The 18,296-nt window shown below is 45.6% G+C and overlaps 2 protein-coding genes across 2 annotated transcripts in view; one reads left to right on the top strand and one right to left on the bottom strand.

Moving 5' to 3' along the window:
- Window positions 1-725: 725 nt before the first annotated feature.
- PHF5A (PHD finger protein 5A) lies at window positions 726-10,336 on the bottom strand. The gene is made up of 4 exons (XM_025881530.2): window positions 10,166-10,336; window positions 9,725-9,748; window positions 8,828-8,994; window positions 726-1,374 (listed from the first exon to the last, which is right to left on the bottom strand). Exons 1-4 carry the CDS (start codon window positions 10,215-10,217, stop codon window positions 1,285-1,287), a joined length of 333 nt encoding a protein of 110 aa, XP_025737315.1. The 5' UTR covers window positions 10,218-10,336; the 3' UTR covers window positions 726-1,284.
- Window positions 10,337-10,381: 45 nt separating this feature from the next.
- The window catches only part of ACO2 (aconitase 2), a 55,331-nt gene continuing 47,416 nt past the window's right edge, over window positions 10,382-18,296 (top strand). Inside the window, exons 1-2 of the mRNA XM_025881525.2 lie at window positions 10,382-10,518; window positions 10,661-10,776. Of these exons, the coding sequence (XP_025737310.1) occupies window positions 10,687-10,776 (90 nt within the window). The 5' untranslated portion in view covers window positions 10,382-10,518; window positions 10,661-10,686. The remainder of the gene's footprint in view (window positions 10,519-10,660; window positions 10,777-18,296) is intronic.

Below are 18,296 nucleotides of genomic sequence, written 5' to 3'. Positions count from 1 at the left end.
GTATTCCTAAGGACTCAAAACCTGCTTCAGATCCACGGTGTCAAAGACCACGACTGAAGCCTCAAATTATGATTGTGCTTCTTTAGGATAACCTGCTGATCACCTCTAGGAGGCAAAAAGTAAATAGTTGTGTTAAGGTAAAGGATACGTCTGAATTTGCCCTTATTCTGTGTATTTACTTAAAAATAATAAAAAAAGGAAACATACTCAGTGTATTTATGTCCACTTTGTGAAATGAATCAACCAAGTTCTGTTCTCTGAACTCATCAATTTGAACACATTTTGTCTCATCCCTGTGACCCTGGTTGGAAGTCATTTCTTCAATTCACATTAAAGTTGAACAGGAAGAAGGGAGCCTGGGTGGCTCAGTCATTGGGTGTCTGCCTTCGGCTCAGGTCATGATCTCAGGGTCCTGGGATCGAACCCCACGTCGGGCTCCCTGCCCAGTGGGAGGCCTGCTTCTCCCTCTCCCTCTCCGTGCTGTTCTGCCTACTTGTGCTGTCAAATAAATAAAATTTAAAAAAAAAAAGTTGAACAGGAAGAAAAAAATAGTAAGTTTCTAAAAACAACCTTGATTTATCTATAATGAAAGGCATCAATTCCTTCCAGCAATAATAAGAGAACAAGGTGCTTGATGAATCCCAATACGTCTATTCTGAATCACAAATTCCTGGGTGACTAAAATAAATTCCTAGAGTCAAACTTAAATTGGGACTGTGACCGAGTACCAGAAAAGAAACACCTGCTTTATTAATACAACAGCAACAGAAAAGGATTCCAAGTTCTTAGAAGAAAAATAACATGAACAGGCACCACCTGCTAAGTGTTACAAGATCCAATGCCCACGAGGACTGTTTGGAGAGCCCCCCACCACACTGCAGATGTCTCATCAAGGACAGCTGCCAAGAACAGGTTTCTCACTGCAGTAGCTTCACAGTCAATTCCTCAAACAGAAGACTGAGATGATATTATTCCTGTTTGAGAAGCTCTTGGTGTAGAGAGAACATAGCAATTTGGAAAACATGCTTGTTTCTTGAATTCAAGAAAAATCATGAACCAGTCTATCAATTTTTCACTGCTACGGTGTGCCAGAGTGTTCTGTGAAAGATTTCTTTTCCGATCCTATCCCGTGTCCAGGTGAGAGGAGAGGCAAGGTGGAGAGGGGGCCCGTGTACGAACAGGCACTCAGATGGTGCCCTGCGCCTACTTCCTCTGTGCTGGCGGTGGGAGGCGTCTTTTCTGGCAGCTGCAGCAGCGTGGTGGGAGGAAGAGGCCACCCACCAATCACCTCTTCTTGAAGCCGTATTTTTTGCGTTCATAGAAGAGATCTGTCTTAGAGCTCCCCAAATTGACAATCTTTGGGCAACCATCTCTCTGGAAAACAGGATAGAGAAGTTGTTAAAAGTCTTTGAGCCTGAACTGAGAGGGACTGAAGATAAAAATAACTTTTGGATCAGTGGGTTTAGCTATTTACCTTATCTGTTCAGTCATCCTATTCAGTCAATCATCAAGAATTTATTGAGCATCTAGAATGTGCCCAGGGCTTGTCCACTCTCTAGACAGGGTGGCTTACACTTAGAATGTTAGATTCTCAGCCCACTTCTGTTGCAAATATGATATACCTGAGATAGAATTTAACTCTTAAGACATCCAAAGGGTGGGGCGCCTGGGTGGCTCAGTCGTTAGGCGTCTACCTTCGGCTCAGGTCATGATCCCAGGATCCTGGGATCGAGACCCGCATCAGGCTCCCTGCTCAGCAGGAAGCCTGCTTCTCCCTCTCCCACTCCCCCTGCTTGTGTTCCCTCTCTCGCTGTGTCTCTCTCTGTCAAATAAATAAATAAGTAAGTAAGTAAATAAATAAATAAATAAAATCTTAAAAAAGGTATCCAAAGGGTTCTCTTCAAGTGAGAGGTAAAAGTCTGTAATGATCATCTACAGATCAAGCTCTTTACCTCTCCTCCACCATCTCAAGAAAAGGAAGAATACCAAGGCAAAAAAAAACCCCTACAGGCTTTAGGAGATAGTACTTTACATGTTAAACACCATAGGAGAAAACAGGGCTTGATGTGTCCTTATTAATTCACTTAATCTGACACATGGTCTTGGGGGAAGAGTGTTCCTGTGTTAGAGATGGCTGCTGAAGGTCTGTACTGATTTGTAATGACACGTTCCCCTGGCCATTTTGTGAGCTTGAGCGGTTTCAGTGAAGCCCCTGGGAAGCTGTGTTCTGCAGAAATGACTACATCAGTTGATTTGGGATGATGGGAGGAATATTGGAAAAGATGCTACTAGAGAAAACCTTCACAGGTCGGATTTTATTAAACACTGCTATCAAAGAAAGTTGCTCCCTGGGACACTGGGCTTTAGAATGAATTAATGATCCAATCTTTAGACATCTCATTTCTAATTTAGGTGACTTCTCCTTTGGGAGACCAATATCAACACCGTACAAAAATCTCTAAAAACACACAAAGCCAACACTAACATCACATTATTTTCTAAAAAACATGTAGTATATGCTACCTTGAGAACTGCTGTCTGTGGAGTTCAGTGTGCTGAGGGAGCCAGGGAGTGGGCCCAGCCCCATCAACAGCTCCCGATGTGAACTCAGGCCGTGTAATCTCTATTGAAAGTCCTGGGGCAAATGAGGGAGCACCTGCCTCTTATGGTGAAGGTGGCCTGATACCAAACACAACCATGCTCTAAGTTCTTTATCTTTAGAGATGCTAGGAAATGTTGTGCTACGGGAGCCTGTTTAGGCTTATTATACCTTACTGACTTGCATGACTGTGGGCAAATCACTTCTCTTTGGACTCATATTCCCTAACTGTAAAATAAGTGGACCAGATCAGGTCCATGTGTACAAACTGTGGAGAGCCCTGGAGAGTTCTGTGAGGTGCCAGGTGATACAAGGACCCATCCTTCAAACTGGGCAGCTCCGACTCACAGCTTAGGTTAAGATGGTAGGCTGTGGTGTCAGGCCACCTGACTTTTGATGTTACTAATCTCTTTGTATCTCTTTTTAGTCACGTATAAAATTACCACAATGGTAGAACCTATCTACAGAGTTACAAATCAATAAATACTTAAACAAATGGATTTCCTGATTTTATTTGACAGAGAAAGAGTGCACAAGCAGGGAGAGCAAGAGATGGAGAAGCAAGCTCCCAGCTGAGCAAGGAGCCCAATGTGAGACTCGATCCCAGGACTCTGGGATCATGACCTGAGCCGAAGGCAGACGCTTAACGACTGAGCCACCCAGGTGCCCCTGTAAAACACTTTTTGAAGATAGGACTCTACAAATTAAAAAACAGTTGGGGGGCGCCTGGGTGGCTCAGTCGTTAAGCGTCTTCCTTCGGCTTAGGTCATGATCCCAGGGTCCTGGGATCGAGCCCTGCATCAGGTTCCCTGCTCGGCAGGAAGCCTGCTTCTCCCTCTCCCGCTGCTTGTGTTCCTGCACTCGCTCTCTCTGTCAAATAAATAAATATTAAAAAAAAAAGTTGGAAAACCAATGTATCAGATTATGAGATCTTTGGTTTTTATGGCATTATCTCTCACAGACTGTTTTCTGTTTCCTTGCCTAAACACTCCTGCGTTTTATTTTCTACACATCTCCCAAGGGTCTAATTGTTGTTTCCAAATTCTACCAATGCTGTATGAGGTGAGGATGTGGTCTCTGGAACAGGCTGGCTTTTGTTGAATATGCCTGTAAATGAGATCCTGAGGTGGGGCTCCATCCCAGGATCCCGGGATCATGACCTGAGCCGAAGGCAAATGCCTAACTTACCGAGCCACCCAGATGCCCCGGTAATTGTTTTTCTGATCTCAAAATTTTTTTCATTGCCTTTTCCTGCATTTCAGTTTTGTATAGATTTCCATTTGATATGTTATGTTTTGGTAATGATAAGTGTGGGATTTAAAATATTAGTTGGGGCACGTGGGTGGCTCAGTCGGTTAAGTTTCAACTCATTTTGACTCAAGTCATGATCTGAGTCTTGGGATTGAGGCCCGGACTGCACTGGGCTCCGTGCTCAGTGGGGAGTCTGCTCCTCTCCCTCTCCTCCTGCTTGCTCCACCAAGTGCCCCTGCCTCAGGATCTCTGCTCAGTGGGGAGTCTGCTACGCCCTCTCCTCTGCCCCTCCTCGCTTGTGCTCTCTCTCAAATAAATAAAATCTTAAAAAAAAGAAAAATGCAATTCCTGAAAGTGGGCCTACATCTTTCTTACAAATGATAACAAAGAATTATGAAATGGGTGCTAGTGGCAGGGCCTGCTTTATTAATTGAAATTAAATGTGTAGTTTTTTTTTAAAGATTTTATTTATTTGACAGAGAGAGACACAGCGAGAGAGGTAACACAAGCAGGGGAAGTGGGAGAGGGAGACACAGGCTTCCCGCCGATCAGGGAGCCCAATGTGGGGCTCGATCCCAGGACCCTGGGACCATGACCTGAGCCGAAGGCAGACGCTGAACGACTGGGAGCCACCCAGGCTCCCTCCCCCCACCTTTTTTTTAAGTAATCTCTATACCCAACATGGGGCTCAAATTTACAACTCGGGGATCAAGAGTCTCATGCTCTACTGACTGAGCCAGCCAGGTGCCTGTTGTTTTTAATTAAAAAAAAAAAATCTTTATTTGCGGGGGAGAGTGAGTAGGAGCGGGGTGGAGGGGGAGAGGGAAAGGGAGAGAGAATCCTCAAGCAGACTCCCCAGTGAGGGTGCAGCCTGACGTGGGGCTCAATCCCAGGACACTGAGATCATGACCTAGGCTGAAATCAAGAGTCAGCCACTTAACTGACTGAGCCACCCAGGTGCCCGTGTTTTATTATTTTTTTTAAGTAAACTCTACTGACCAACATGGAGCTCAAACTCAAGACCCTGAGATCAAGAGTCACACGCTTTGCTAACTGAGCCAGCCAGGCACCCCAAATGTTGTTCATTCTTTTGACAACTGTTTAGTGATTAACAATAATGTGAAAACCAGACTGTACATTGATTGGGACCTTAACAATAGTATCATGTTTTCCATCTGAAAGGCCTTTAACCTCTCAATAATGGTATCCATGAAATAACAGGGATATTACTTCCTTTTTGGAGAGAATTCCCTAAAGCCACCCACATGTTCGCAGCAAAGCAAAGACTTGAATATGGGCTTTCTGGCTCCTAGTCTGGTGTTTTTACTACCCGGGCTTCTCAGAGGCAAACCCAAAACTTTCCCATGGTTTAAGAAGTTGTAAAGGAGGTAAACTATGAATTAATTTTGAAAAGTACCAAATGTCCTTTTTTTTCAGCCTAACGGCTCTGTTCACTAAACAGGGAAAAAAGAGTGATATAAATAGTGAGAGGGAGGGCGCCTGGGTGGCTCAGTCATTAAGCATCTGCCCTCGGCCCAGGTCATGGTCCCAGGGTCCTAAGATCGAGCCCCGTATTGGGCTCCCTACTCAGCAGGAGGCCTGCTTCTCCCTTTCCCACTCCCCCTGCTTCTGTTCCCTCTCTCGCTGTGTCGCTGTCAAATAAATAAAATCTTAAAAAAAAAAAAATAGCGAGAGGGAGAGGCACATCCTGAACCACCCTGAGAATAGCAATATAGTGAGGTGGTTTGAGGAAGTGCTTTGACTGTGATCACTCATTTTTTTTTAAATTTTCATTCTTTTATTTTTAAGATTTTAGTTATTTATTTGACAGAGAGAGACAAAGCGAGAGAAGGAACACAAGCAGGGGGAGTGGAAGAAGGAGAAGCAGGCTCCCCTCCGAGCAGGGAACCCGATGTAGGGCTCAATCCTAGGACCTTGGGATCACAACCTGAGCCAAAGGCAGATGCCTAAGGACTGAGCCACCCAAGGACTTAGCCACCCAGGCGCCCTGACCACCCATTCTTAAAAGTGATGAAACCATCTTCAATATTACCATGGTTTGTATTTATCCTCACCCAATAAAATATTATTTCTTAGTACTTAATTTCTCTTGTTAGAGAGAAAACATAATTTGAATTTTAACTTTTTCTTTAGGGGGCAATAATGAAATGAAAAACATGAGAAACAGGGAGTCAGAAAACTTGGGTTCTAGTCCTGGATCTGCCATTGATTAGCCATGTGACCTTGGGCCAAGTTGCTTAACATCTGGAAGCCTTAGTTTTCTCATTTGTATCACAAAGAACTTTTGAAAAGAATGTTCAGCACAGTTTGGGGCACACAGCAAGAGCTCTGTAAGTATTAGTGGCTATTCCCCTTGTCTTCTGGTTGGGAGAGCTGAAGAAAATATAAGTAAGAGAAATAAAGAAATCGAAGGATAAGGGGTATCAGATCAGTATGACGCTGCACTATAAGAAAATACAAATGAGGGGCACCTGGGTGGCTCAGTCGTTGGGCGTCTGCCTTCAGCTCAGGTTGCGATGCCAGGGTCCTGGGATCGAGCCCCGCATCGGGCTCCCTGCTCAGCGGGAGGCCTGCTTCTCCCTCTGCCACTCCCCCTGCTTGTGTTCCTGCTCTATCTCTGTCTCTCTCAAATAAATAAAATCTTAAAAAAAAAAAGAAACTACAAATGAGTCCTCTGGCAGCAGCGCACAGATGTGACTCCTGAGTATTCTTGATGCTAAAAACTAAGTGAGAACACCCGTTTAATGCACTGGTCTAATTCCCTGATAAATTATGAAAATGGCATGAAGAGGAGTACAGTAACTAGGCTTGGTTTGGCTGCAGGATTTCTGCCTAGGAAAAAGGTCCGGGGGACTTAATCTACATGAAGATCTGTAAGGCTGAGAGGCTGGATCATGTCACTGGACTGCTTTGGGGTCCTTGGAAACTACTGCTGAGTAAATGTAAGCTAGATGCCATCTCAAGTATCCTCAGAACATTCCTGTACAGTATGAAGTAGACGGAGTGATGTCTAGAATTATCAGGAACAGAATGAAGCACAAAGATCCAAAGTATCAGTTCACACACCACATGCAGACAAGTCAAACAGTAATTAACATTTATTAAGCACTCTGGTTACAAGTTTATTCCAGACAAGAACTCTAGCTACAACCACGTAGAAGTTAAAAAAAATGTTGTCCTTATGGACTCTGTAGCTAGTCTAAGACCTGTTCATATTTTTCTCATCACTGTTGTTGCCTTCCCATAGTTTCACTGCTTATAGATTATAAATAATCATCAAATACTTACTGTATACCAGACGTTATGGATGGCTTACAGGGGAAGCACCAAAATGTGGACCACGCTTATATAATACATACCAGACACTATACCAAGAACTCAGGGAAAAGAGAGATAAATAGCGAAACCAAGGTCCTTTCTCTAAAGGAGTGCAACCTAGCTGGTGGATCAGATAGATAAAGATATGCTTTGACACACAAAGATAAATGCAAATCAGGGGCGCCCTTCAGCTCAGGTCACGATCCTGGGATCCTAGGATCCAGTCCCTCCCTCTCACCCGGGAGCCTGCTTCTCCTTCTCCCTCTGCAGCTCCCCCTGCTGGTGCTGTTGTGTGCGTGCGTGCGTGCGTGCGCGTGCACGCGCACGCTTACTCTCTGTCAGAGAATTAAACACAAAAGATTTATTTGACAGAGAGCACGCACTTGCGAGAGGGGGGAGGAGCAGGGGGAGAGAGAATCCTCAAGCGGACTCCCTGCTGAGCACAGATCCTGACCCTGGCTTGATCCCAGGACCCTGAGATCATGACCTGAGCTGAAACCAAGAGTCAGCTGCTCAACCTACTGAGCCACCCAGGCATTCCCTCATGTATCTTTTGCCTTACCCTAGATTAGGTAATCAGGTACCTTCTATTAGCTTAGTGGTACTATTATGACACTTAAAAAATTTTTGGGGGGGGGGCACCTGGGTGGCTCAGTCTGTTAAGCATCTGCCTTTGGCTCAGGTCATGATCCCAGGGTCCTGGGATCTAGCCCTGCATCGGGCTCTCTGCTCAGCAGGGAGTCTGCTTCTCCTTCTCACTCAAATAAATAAATAAAATCTTAAAAAAAAAACAACTACAAAACTTTTTTTATGATTTTATTTATTTGTCAGAGAGAGAGCATAAGCAGGGGGAGTGGCACAGCAGGCAGAGAGAGAAGCAGGCTTCCCGCCGAGCAAGGAGCCCAATGTGGGACTTGATCCCAGGACCCGAACTGAAGGCAGATGCCTAACCGACTGAGCCACCCAGGCGTCCGACACTTCTTTTTACTGTGTCATACGTAAGGAGAAGAAAACAAGCAGATTCATAGTCCCCACCCCCCTAAGGTTCCTGCTTCCAACCTAAACAAAAACAGTAAAACTTGCCCTCTATCCTGGCATTTGACTAAAGGAATTGAACCGCCACTGCCACCACACGATGTCAAGGGGCAAAAATGTCACGAGACAGAATCACAATCCTGCAATATCAGACCAAAGGCATTCTTTAGCCAGTTAAAGTGGGAATCAACTTGAGTTGTCCCAAATTCAACTGTGACCACATCCACTCAAACAATCTTTAATGATAGTAAAGAAAATGACTGAGTAGCTATTACATACTGTGCACTGTGCCAGGACTCACAAAGTGCAGGATGTTGTTTCTGAATAAGAATAATCAGAGAGAGACATCAAAGGAGTAGAGAGGGCTCTTCAAATTGCTGATGTTGACAAAGTTTTGCTTCTGTTGCATTTTAGCCCTTGATGCAAAATAACTGCCTTTTATTGGACTACACCCAGCTCGCCTCATAGAACTTGAGGAAATTATAACCTATGTGCCTAGCTGAACATAGTAATCTCCACAGGCCATAGGAGTTTGCCGTGGTTGGCAAAGAGTTACTAAATAAAAGCAGCAAAGATCAGACGGAAAGCTTAGTATACACTCACATCCTTCTCCTGGATGGTGCACTCCTTACAATAATAGGCATCAGAGACTCCAGGGCCTCCACAGATCACACAGCGCCCCTGGTAAGAGCCATAATTACACTCATCACATATGCGCACCAGAGTGCAGGGACGCACGTAGGAGTCACAGATCACACATTTGCCATCACCTGTGAAGAAGAGAGAATGGAATTATGCCCACATGCAAGTACCTCCTTAAGTCTACTACCCTCCTCCTGCTATGGGGAAATACGGTAGTCTCCGCCTGATTGTGACTTTAGGACCCTCTATTTTGGTTATCACAAAATTCAGCTAACCCAGCGTCCATCTCAATCCCTTCAACATGTAAGTTAACCAACTAATATATAAAGAGGTTAGAACATCATCTCATAGACAAGAACTCTCTATCATTACTGGCAAAGAACTGTGTATGTGTGTTTTGGGGACGGGGTCAGGCCATCTCCTGGCCAAAGCTAGAGATTTTTCTCAAAACGTAAACATAGGGACGCCTGGGTGGCTCAGTTGATTAAGCAACTGCCTTTGGCTCAGGTTATGATCCCCGAATCCTGGGATCGAGTCCCGCATCGGGATCCTTGCTCGGCGGGGAGCCTGCTTCTCCCTCCGCCTGCCGCTCCCCTTGCTTGTGCTCTCTCTCTGACAAATAAATAAAATCTTTAAAAAACAAACAAACAAAACCCCTAAACAATGTTTAAAACGTGCAAGTTGGAGCGGGGAGATGGAGAGGGCTTTGGCTGCAGCCTAGTACTCAATGTTCACATACTTCCAGGCACATCTACTCAAAACCCTCTTTGTGTTACTGCTGGAAATGCCTGTTTGCTGGCTTTACACAAACTTGTGAGGGGAAGGAGTGGGGTGTTCGGGAGGGCGTGTTCCACTCACATTTTTCACACAGTCTTCCGATGGCTGCAAGATGAAAGATGGTAAAGAGTACAATTAGAATTGGTTTTGACGAAGATTCTCGAGTTTGGGGTGGCGACACAGCAGGGACTGCAGTGAGCCTTAAGGGCTCTTATCCGTCTCACCCTCATCGTAAGCTTCCAACAGAAGCAAACCCACACCCTTCTGAGGCCGCTCCCAGGTCCTGGGCAATCTGAGCTTCCCCGGACCTCACTTCGGCCGCCCGCCTCCGGCTCCCAGCACGCGCGCCACCGCCCTCTTTGCATCAGAGCCCACAACCCCGCGCGCTCCCATGCTACCAACCGTGAGGCGGGAAATGTGGCGCCTCCGAGGCAAAACCCTAAGGATGAGATGGGAGCCTCTGACCCCCCAGCTCCTAACACCATCCCCACCCACACAGCTGGGAGCAGAAAGCTGCCTCACCAACACCAGCCTGCTTGCGGCAAAAGATCAAATCCGGATGATGTTTAGCCATAGTCCAAACGCTAGCCGGCCACCGGAAGCTTAAAGAACTTCCGTGCGACCTTTAGCCTCCATTTTCCAGCCTCCCCATCGCTGTGATTGGTCCTCCAGGCTTCATCAAGACCGGTTCGCTCTCGCTTTCTCTGGCTCGCTCTCGCGTGATCAAAACCTCAAGTTAAACGGTAGGAGTTTCCGTCGTGGCTTGGGAGCCAGGTCCTGGCAGATGCATGGAAGTCATTAAAAAAATGCCTTTCCCAGATTTGGATGGAAGAGACAACTGAAATTTGCCCTTCGATGACACATTTATATGTCCGGTATCTACTTCCGCAAGTGTTTTTAGGCAGCTCTTTTCTTTTCAGGCCTCCGTTTCTAACACGGAAGCTCCGCCCACTGCGTTCGCCGGGATCTGGCCCCTCAAGGGAGGCTCCGCCTTCACCGTTATGCGTTTCTCTTTAGGCCCCGCCTCTGCCCCAAAGCTTTAAATGCGCAGTGGTTCACGTCATTTTCACGCGACCTCATCTTTGTCAGTGCACAAAATGGCGCCTTACAGCCTACTGGTGACCCGGCTGCAGGTGAGCGAGTTCAGGGCCCTCTGGGTTCATGAGGGCGGGGTGCTTCCTACTGTGCCTGCGGCTGTGGGCGAGGCAAGGCGAGGCGGGCCCGACCTCCCGCCGACTTTTCGTGTACCTGTCCCGACCGCGGGCCCAGTGTCGGTGCCTGCTCCTCCCGCGCCCGAGGTCAAGGCGTCCCGGCTCGGCTCTCCCGGTCCTCTCCCCGCCCCGTGGGAAGCGTAGGTCTAAGCAGCGGCTGTCAGGTGAAGAGTGGAGGCACCCTTTTCTGAGGACTGCACTCTCCTCCCTTGTAGGGTGTCTTTGCCCCGTTCCTCAAGGTGAGGACAAGGTGACTGAGGGGGCGCGGTCATTGTGGAGCCCGCTAGGCCCAGAGTCTGAAGGCCTCATTTCTCATCTCTCGGCAGCAGAGTCCTGCTAGCCAGGTGCATCTACGATTGCCAGGCCTGGAGACTGTAGAAGAGATTAGTAGTACCCTGTTCCATTTTAAAAGGATCCTGTGGAACATATAGCCAAGAATGCGAGGGGACTTTCCTGGACCAGACATAGTAAATAGTAACGATAACAGTAGTCTCTCATCTTTGCAAGATTGCAAGACTGTTCTAATTCCTTGTCATATCATTTGATTATTCATATAATCATCTGGTGAGGTGATAATTCTCATTGGATAGGTGACAAAACTGCTAGAAAGTAGGTGAAAGTTTGTGCTCTCTTGCGTGTCACCGAGGTGATGTGGCCGGAGCATGTGCACTACTTACCCTTTTGTTCTTGTTCATGTCAGTCTGTCTTCTGTGAGCCAGAGTGTGATCCTTGGGCTCACATTTGTATTTGTGAGAGTACTAGTATAGAGTATTTTGAGCTCAGTTAGTTTCTTTTCAAGTATTAGGTGGAGGATAAAGAGACGCAACAGTTTGACCTTGACTCTCCTGTTATGAACCATCTATTAAATTGACTGTGATGGCCGGATGGTTTTCTTCACTCCTAACTTAACAACACTAGGGAGGTTTTATATGTAAGGTTTCAATGTCAAGCATGTATTTTTTTTTTTTAAGATTTTATTTATTTGACAGAGACAGCGAGAGAGGGAACACAAGCAGGGGGAGTGGGAGAGGGAGAAGCAGGCCTCCCGTTGAGCAGGGGGCCTGAGGGGCGTCAGACTCCAGGCTGGATCCCAGGATCCTGAGATCATGACCCGAGTGGAAGGCAGTCGCTTAACCAACTGAGCCCCCCAGGTGCTTCAAGCATGTATTTTGTTAATAAGCAATAAAGTAGACTTTCTCTAACAACCTTTTACATTTAACTTCGTGAATCTGCTTTGAATCAAGTGGCATAGCTTTGATTATAAAATTAAAGAAGTTATGTGCTATACTCTCAGGAAGCATTGTGTTACTAGGGTTTTGTTTTTTTTTTTTAGACCATAGGGTTTAAAATGAAATCGGGGCACCTGGGTGGCTCAGCCCTTGAGCGTCTGCCTTCCGCTCAGGTCGTGATCCCAGAGTCCTGGGATTGAGCCCCGCATCCGGCTCCTTGCTTGGCGGGAAGCCTGCTTCGCTTCTCCCTTTCCCACTCCCCCAGCTTGTGTTCCCTCTCTCGCTGTGCCTCTTTTGGTCAAATAAATAAATAAAATCTTTTTTTTTTTTAAGAGGGTTTTTCTTTTTTAATTTATTTGATTATTTTTTATTTATTTGAGAGAGAGAATGAGAGAGAGAGAGAGAGCACATGAGAGGGGGGAGGGTCAGAGGAAGAAGCAGACTCCCTGCCGAGCAGGGAGCCCAATGCGGGACTCGATCTCGGGACTCCAGGATCATGACCTGAGCTGAAGGCAGTCGCTTAACCAACTGAGCCACCCAGGCACCCAATAAATAAAATCTTAAAAAAAAAAAAATTCTAAAGAGAAAATTAGGGCAAACCCCTTATCTTTGCCCGGAATTGAGAGATCGTAAGTATTTAAGACAAATGATTTTATTTATTTGACAGAGAGACATGGCGAGAGAGGGAACACAAGCAGGGGGAGTGGGAGAGGGAGAAGCAGGCTTCCTGCAGAGCAGGGAGCCCGATGCGGGGCTTGATCCTCAGGACCTGAGCCTCAAGGCAGACACTTAACGACTGAGCCATCCAGGTACCCGTCTCTTTAGAATTCTTGATTTTCTAGGTTAATAATGTAGAAAGAAAGGTAGTTGTTTTTTCCTGATCCTGCTGTCCCATGATGTAGTGAAGTCAGACAATATATTTGATGTTAAATGATTACAGATTTGGTGATTTTGGAAGAGAGGACTAATATTACAGTATTTTTGAACTGAAAAGGGGTTTTGGAAAGCATTAGTGTTAGACTAGTATAGAAAGAGATCTGGGCCATAGTTCATATTCTTTCCTGACCCTGTGACCTTGAGCAGATTACTTTTGAATTCTAGTTTCCTCATCTGTCAGTTTGGGATGATCTTCATTGATAAATGCTTATTGAGCACTTGGTAATAGGCTTCCATTCACATTGTTATGAAGTGATAAGAAAACGGAATATATTTGTTTATGATCATCGTGTAGTCCAACTTCCTTTTTTATAGATGGATAATATAAGACCTTGGGAGCCTGGGTGACTTCCAGTAGCAGAGTGAGGATTAAAATCCAGGTATCCTTGGTTGTTCATTCAGTTAAGATGAATGAGTAGCAGTATACTACACTGCCTCCCAATAGCCAGGCTGTCTTAAGTAATGGACAGCTAACACTGTCCTCTGAGAATCTTGTAAATTTACCTCTTTTGTATTTAGCTAGATTTGAGAAGTGATGGTACTACTGTAGTTGTCATGGCTGCAGAACCCTGCCCATGCGTTCAGTTTATTCCTACCTCATTCACTGCATATTTATTGAATAACCACCACTCGCTTTGAATACAATGATGAGCAAAGCAGACAGGTCCCATTTTCGTGGAATTTGTACTATATTCTAATGTGTTTTACTGCAGAGGGCCTTGGAAGTCTTTCTCAGCCAAAATATTTTTCTTCTACCCTCGGCTGGACCAAAGGTGAAGGTCAGTAATAGAATGATGACAATTACTACTGCCATGAAGAGTAGCTAATGTTTGCCTTGCTGTGTGCCAGTAATCCCACATGATCCTGTGAGATAGGGCAGACCTCGTAGCTCTAATAGACAAACAGGATTAGAGAAGGAACACAGTATGAGGGTTAAGAACCTGGATTCTGGCATAACACTATCTTGACTTGAAAGCTGACTCTAATATTCCCTAGCTGTGACTGGGAAGATTACTTGACCTCTCTCTGCCTCTTCCCTCACCTGTAAGATACAGATAATGATAGTACATCTGGCCTATTTAATTATTGTATTACAGTTGCAAACTATTTAGAACCCTGTCTATACCTTGTAAGTGCTGTATAAAGTATAATTAAATTAAGTAACATGAAATAAACCTGCCTAGGGCCTTATCACTAGTCGTTAGCAGGTGTGATTTGAATCTATACCTTTTTGATTCCAGAGTCTGAGGTCCTAGCACCTATACTATACTGCTTCTCTTTGGCATCAAGACTCAGCCTATCAACCAGGGTACAGTTAATGCTTCATAACCTGAGAACAGATCTCCTTAAGTTGAAAGTGTTCCACTGTTTAACAGTGCCCGCCATCAGCTTGTAAGGTTAGAAACAGTGAAAAAAATGGTAGTCAGCATTTTGAAAAGTCCCGTTTACTCTTTGGTATTTATTTTTTATTTGTGTGCACATGACTCTGGATGGTAGATAAATAATATAATAAATAATAAATAAACTTGCAAATATTTTTCTTAGGTCTTTGGTTTTGCCTTGAGGTACTGGGTTGCTGAGTTCTCATGTGACCTTGGGGAAGTCCTGTAACCTCACATGTAAATCCGAGATGGCCTTTAACTACAAAGGAGTCTGACAAATTTGGCAGAAGTTCTCTATAAAGTGCCATATTAAAACAACAACCACCACCACCTTGGGAATTAGGAAATGGGTCCTTCTGATTGCACGTCACTGTACCGTCTTGGGTACCCTATAGTCAGCTGTTGACTGGAGTTGAGTAAATGAATGAATGATTGAACGCATGAGTAAAGAAACTTCCAATCTAAAATTTGGGCAGAGGGAGTAGTGTCATCTTGAGAACTAGGGGAGCACATTGTTGCCATTTGAACTAGCTGTTTCCAGAATGTTCATGGAATGCTTTGCTATATGCCTAACACTGTTCTAGACCCTGCGAGAGTGCAACAGTAAACAAGAATAGTGGATCTTATATTGTAGTTCTGGGCAAACAAAATAAAGAAGTGGACAACATTGTAGCTACTAAGTGTTACGAGGAAGGTAAAGTAGGATCCTGTGGTAGAGAGGGTAAGTGTGGGGATGTATGTGAAATGGCTTTAACTGGGGTGGTTAGGGACGGCCCTTCAGAAGAGGAGATATTTGAGCTGATACTTAATTGATAAGAAAGCAGCCCTTCAGTATTTTTTTAAAAATATTTTTATTTATTTATTAGCACGAGCAGGTGGGGGAAGGGGCAGAGGGAGAGGGAGAAGTAGACTCCCCACTGAGCAGGGAGCCCACCATGGTGCTCAATCCCAGGACCCCGAGATCATGACCTGAGAGCTGAAGGCAGACACTTAACCGCCTGAGCCACCCAGGCGCCCCAGCCCTTCAGTGTTTTGGGAGGAGAGATTTCAAGTAGGAGCAGCATGTGCAAAGCACCTGATGTAGGTGTGAACTTAGTGTGTTGAAGATAAGAAATAAGGCCCGGCTGGCTTAGTTGGTGGAGTGTGTAACTCTTGATCTCAGGGTTGTGGGTTCAAGCCCCGTGCTGGGTGGAGAGATTACTTTAAAATACAATCTTCTCCCCCCCCCCCAAATATTTTATTTACTTGACACAGAGAGAGAATGCACAAGCGGGGGAGTGGGAGGGAGAGGGAGAAGTGATGTGGGGCTCGATCCTGGGACCCTGGGATCATGACCTGAGCTGAAGGCAGACACTTAACCAACTGAGCCACGCAGGCACCCTTAAAAAATGATATCTTTAAAAACAGAAAAATAAGGCCAGGGTGGCTGAGGGTTGAGAGGAAAGTCTGAGCAAGAGGTGGGGGCCAGGGTTATGTAGGCTTGGGTTTACCCCAAGTGGAATGAAAATCCCCTGGAAGGTTTTGTCCCCCAGCCCTCCCCGCTTGAAGGTTTTAAGCCAGGGAGTGACAGGATCTGATTTATGGTTGAAGAAAATCATTCGGGTTGCTGCATGGATGATGAACCACAGTGGGACAGATGAGGAGGTAGCGAGACCAGTGGGGGCTGTTGGAATCATCCAGGGAGTGGTGATGGTGTCTGGGACTAGGGTTCTGGTAGTGGAGATATTTTGGAGGCAGATGGGTTGGACGTGGAGTGTGAGGGATAGGGAATAATTAAAGATGACTCCTAGGTTTGTGGCCTAAGCAACTGAGGGATGGGTGAACTTGAATTTGGTAATGTGTTTTGCATAGTACTTGTAACATGGCCAAAGTTTGTTCATAAATTCTTGATTCTTGCATCAACTCTCAACAAGTACCTGTATTTCATAGGTGAGGAAGCTGGATGGGGTCAGGTGTCTTGCCCAGGGGTCCCTCACTTGAGTATGAACATCATTTCCGAAATGAGCCCTGGTCTTTCTGTCTGTGGCCTTTTTCTGGTACCTGGTGCCTCCCAGAGGGCCATCTGGTCAGTACTTCAAGTGAGTGTTGATGCTTGAGCGGTCTGTCTTCCTTGGCTCCAGCTTTGTTTGACACACTTGTTTTTTCTTGTACCTGGTTTGGAAGGCAGTGGTAGGCCTTGGGCCTCTCAGTATGCAGGACGGGAGGGACTATGGGAAGGCTGCTTGTATTCTTTAAAAAGCGCAAAGAATATCGACCCTGAGAGAGACTTCCTCTGCCTTGGACTTAGCTATCCTTATCCTGATCTGTGGCTTCAAGCAAGGTTTCAGCCCTCTGTGGCCCTCAGGTTACACATTTGCAAAACATGACTATTAATTGCTACCCTCCCATTAAGGGTTCTGAAGGCTAATAATATTTGAAGAGTTCTTTAAGCTCTAATACACTGTAAAAATTTGTGAATAGTTTTTAATGTTATTGTAGGAATAGGCCCTTTAAAAGGTTTATTATTATTATTATTATTTTAAGGAATAAGCCCTTTCTAACATTGAGAATAGGGGCAGATTTTTTCCATTGTTTCTCAATGAACCCATAGATGCTCTTCTTTATTTTGGGGGGGTTCCAAAAGGCATGGGTAATGCTTTTCTTGGGTTCATTCTGCAAAACTTGGATCAAAGGAAAGGGCACCAGTTTTGGAGCTGGGTCTGGAATTCTGCCTTTGCTGTGAGGCCATGGATAACATAGTTAACATTCTAGAGCCTCAGTGTCCTCATCTGTAAGATGGGCTTAGTACCTTCTGCCTCTCAGGGTAGTTGTGAGTATTAAGTAGGACTGTGTGTGTAAAGCACCCAGGGCAAATCTGGTGCAGGTACAGGCCCTTGGTGAATGGCACCCCTGAGCTCTCATGTTTAAAAAAGATTGGCTCATTAAGCATCTGCCTTTGACTCAGGTCGTGATCCCAGGGTCCTGGGATCGAGTCCCGCGTTGGGCTCTTTGCTCAGCGGGAAGCCTGCTTCTCCCTCTCCCACTCCCCCTGCTTATGTGCGCGCGCTCTCTCTCTTTGACAGATAAATAAAATATTTAAAAAAAAAAAAAAAAAAAAGCCTGGCTCTAGGGAAACTGCTTGTTCCTCCCTTAATCTCATGGACTTCCGGTATGTAGTAGTTCAGGAAAACCTTTCAGGTGCTGCTGTTAAGAGTTGGGAGAAGAGGCAGAAATGAATCTGTTGGCTTCCTGATTTTATTCTCTAAGTTGAAGGGCAACATTGGGAAAATGAGCTTTAGAATTACATTTGTACTATTTTTTCTTTAAAGATTTTATTTACAGGATGCCTGGGTGCCTCATTTGTTAAGTGTCTGCCTTCGGCTCAGGTCATGGTCCCCGGTTCTGGTACTGAGCCCCGCATTGGGCTCCCTGCTCAGCGGGAAGCCTGCTTCTCCCTCTCCCACTCCCCCTGCTTGTGTTCCCTCTCGCTATATTTCTCTCTGTCAAATAAATAAAATCTTAAAAAAGATTTTATTTACTTGAGAGCAAGAGCAAGCGTGGGAGCACAAGTGGGGTGGGGGCAGGGCAGAGGGAGAAGCAGGCTCCCCGCTGAGCAGGGAGCTCAATGTGGGGCTCGATTCCAGGACCCTGAGATCATGACCTGAGCCGATTCTAGCCACCCAGGTGCCCCACATCTGTACTATTTTCATCATCAAAGCCTGGGTCCTGGGGGAAGTTGGGCCCAGTGGGAGTATTTCTGCTTCCATCCTGCAGAGACTGGGACAGCTTCTGATTGGGAGCTTGAATTCTGGGGCCAGTTGCAGGAGGAACCGAAGAGGTCTCAGAAGCCCCTCTAATCCCCCACACCTCGGTGCTGCGTAGCTGGATTCCTTCACCTTCTGCTGGACATTTGTGG

This window comes from Callorhinus ursinus, unplaced genomic scaffold (assembly GCF_003265705.2).
Source record: "Callorhinus ursinus isolate GAN/ISIS: 27379988/994484 unplaced genomic scaffold, GSC_fseal_2.0 scaffold48, whole genome shotgun sequence".
NCBI classification, from domain to species: Eukaryota; Metazoa; Chordata; class Mammalia; order Carnivora; family Otariidae; genus Callorhinus; species Callorhinus ursinus.
The sequence above is the reverse complement of the archived record's forward strand: the minus strand, read 5'-3'. Positions and strand labels throughout refer to the sequence as shown.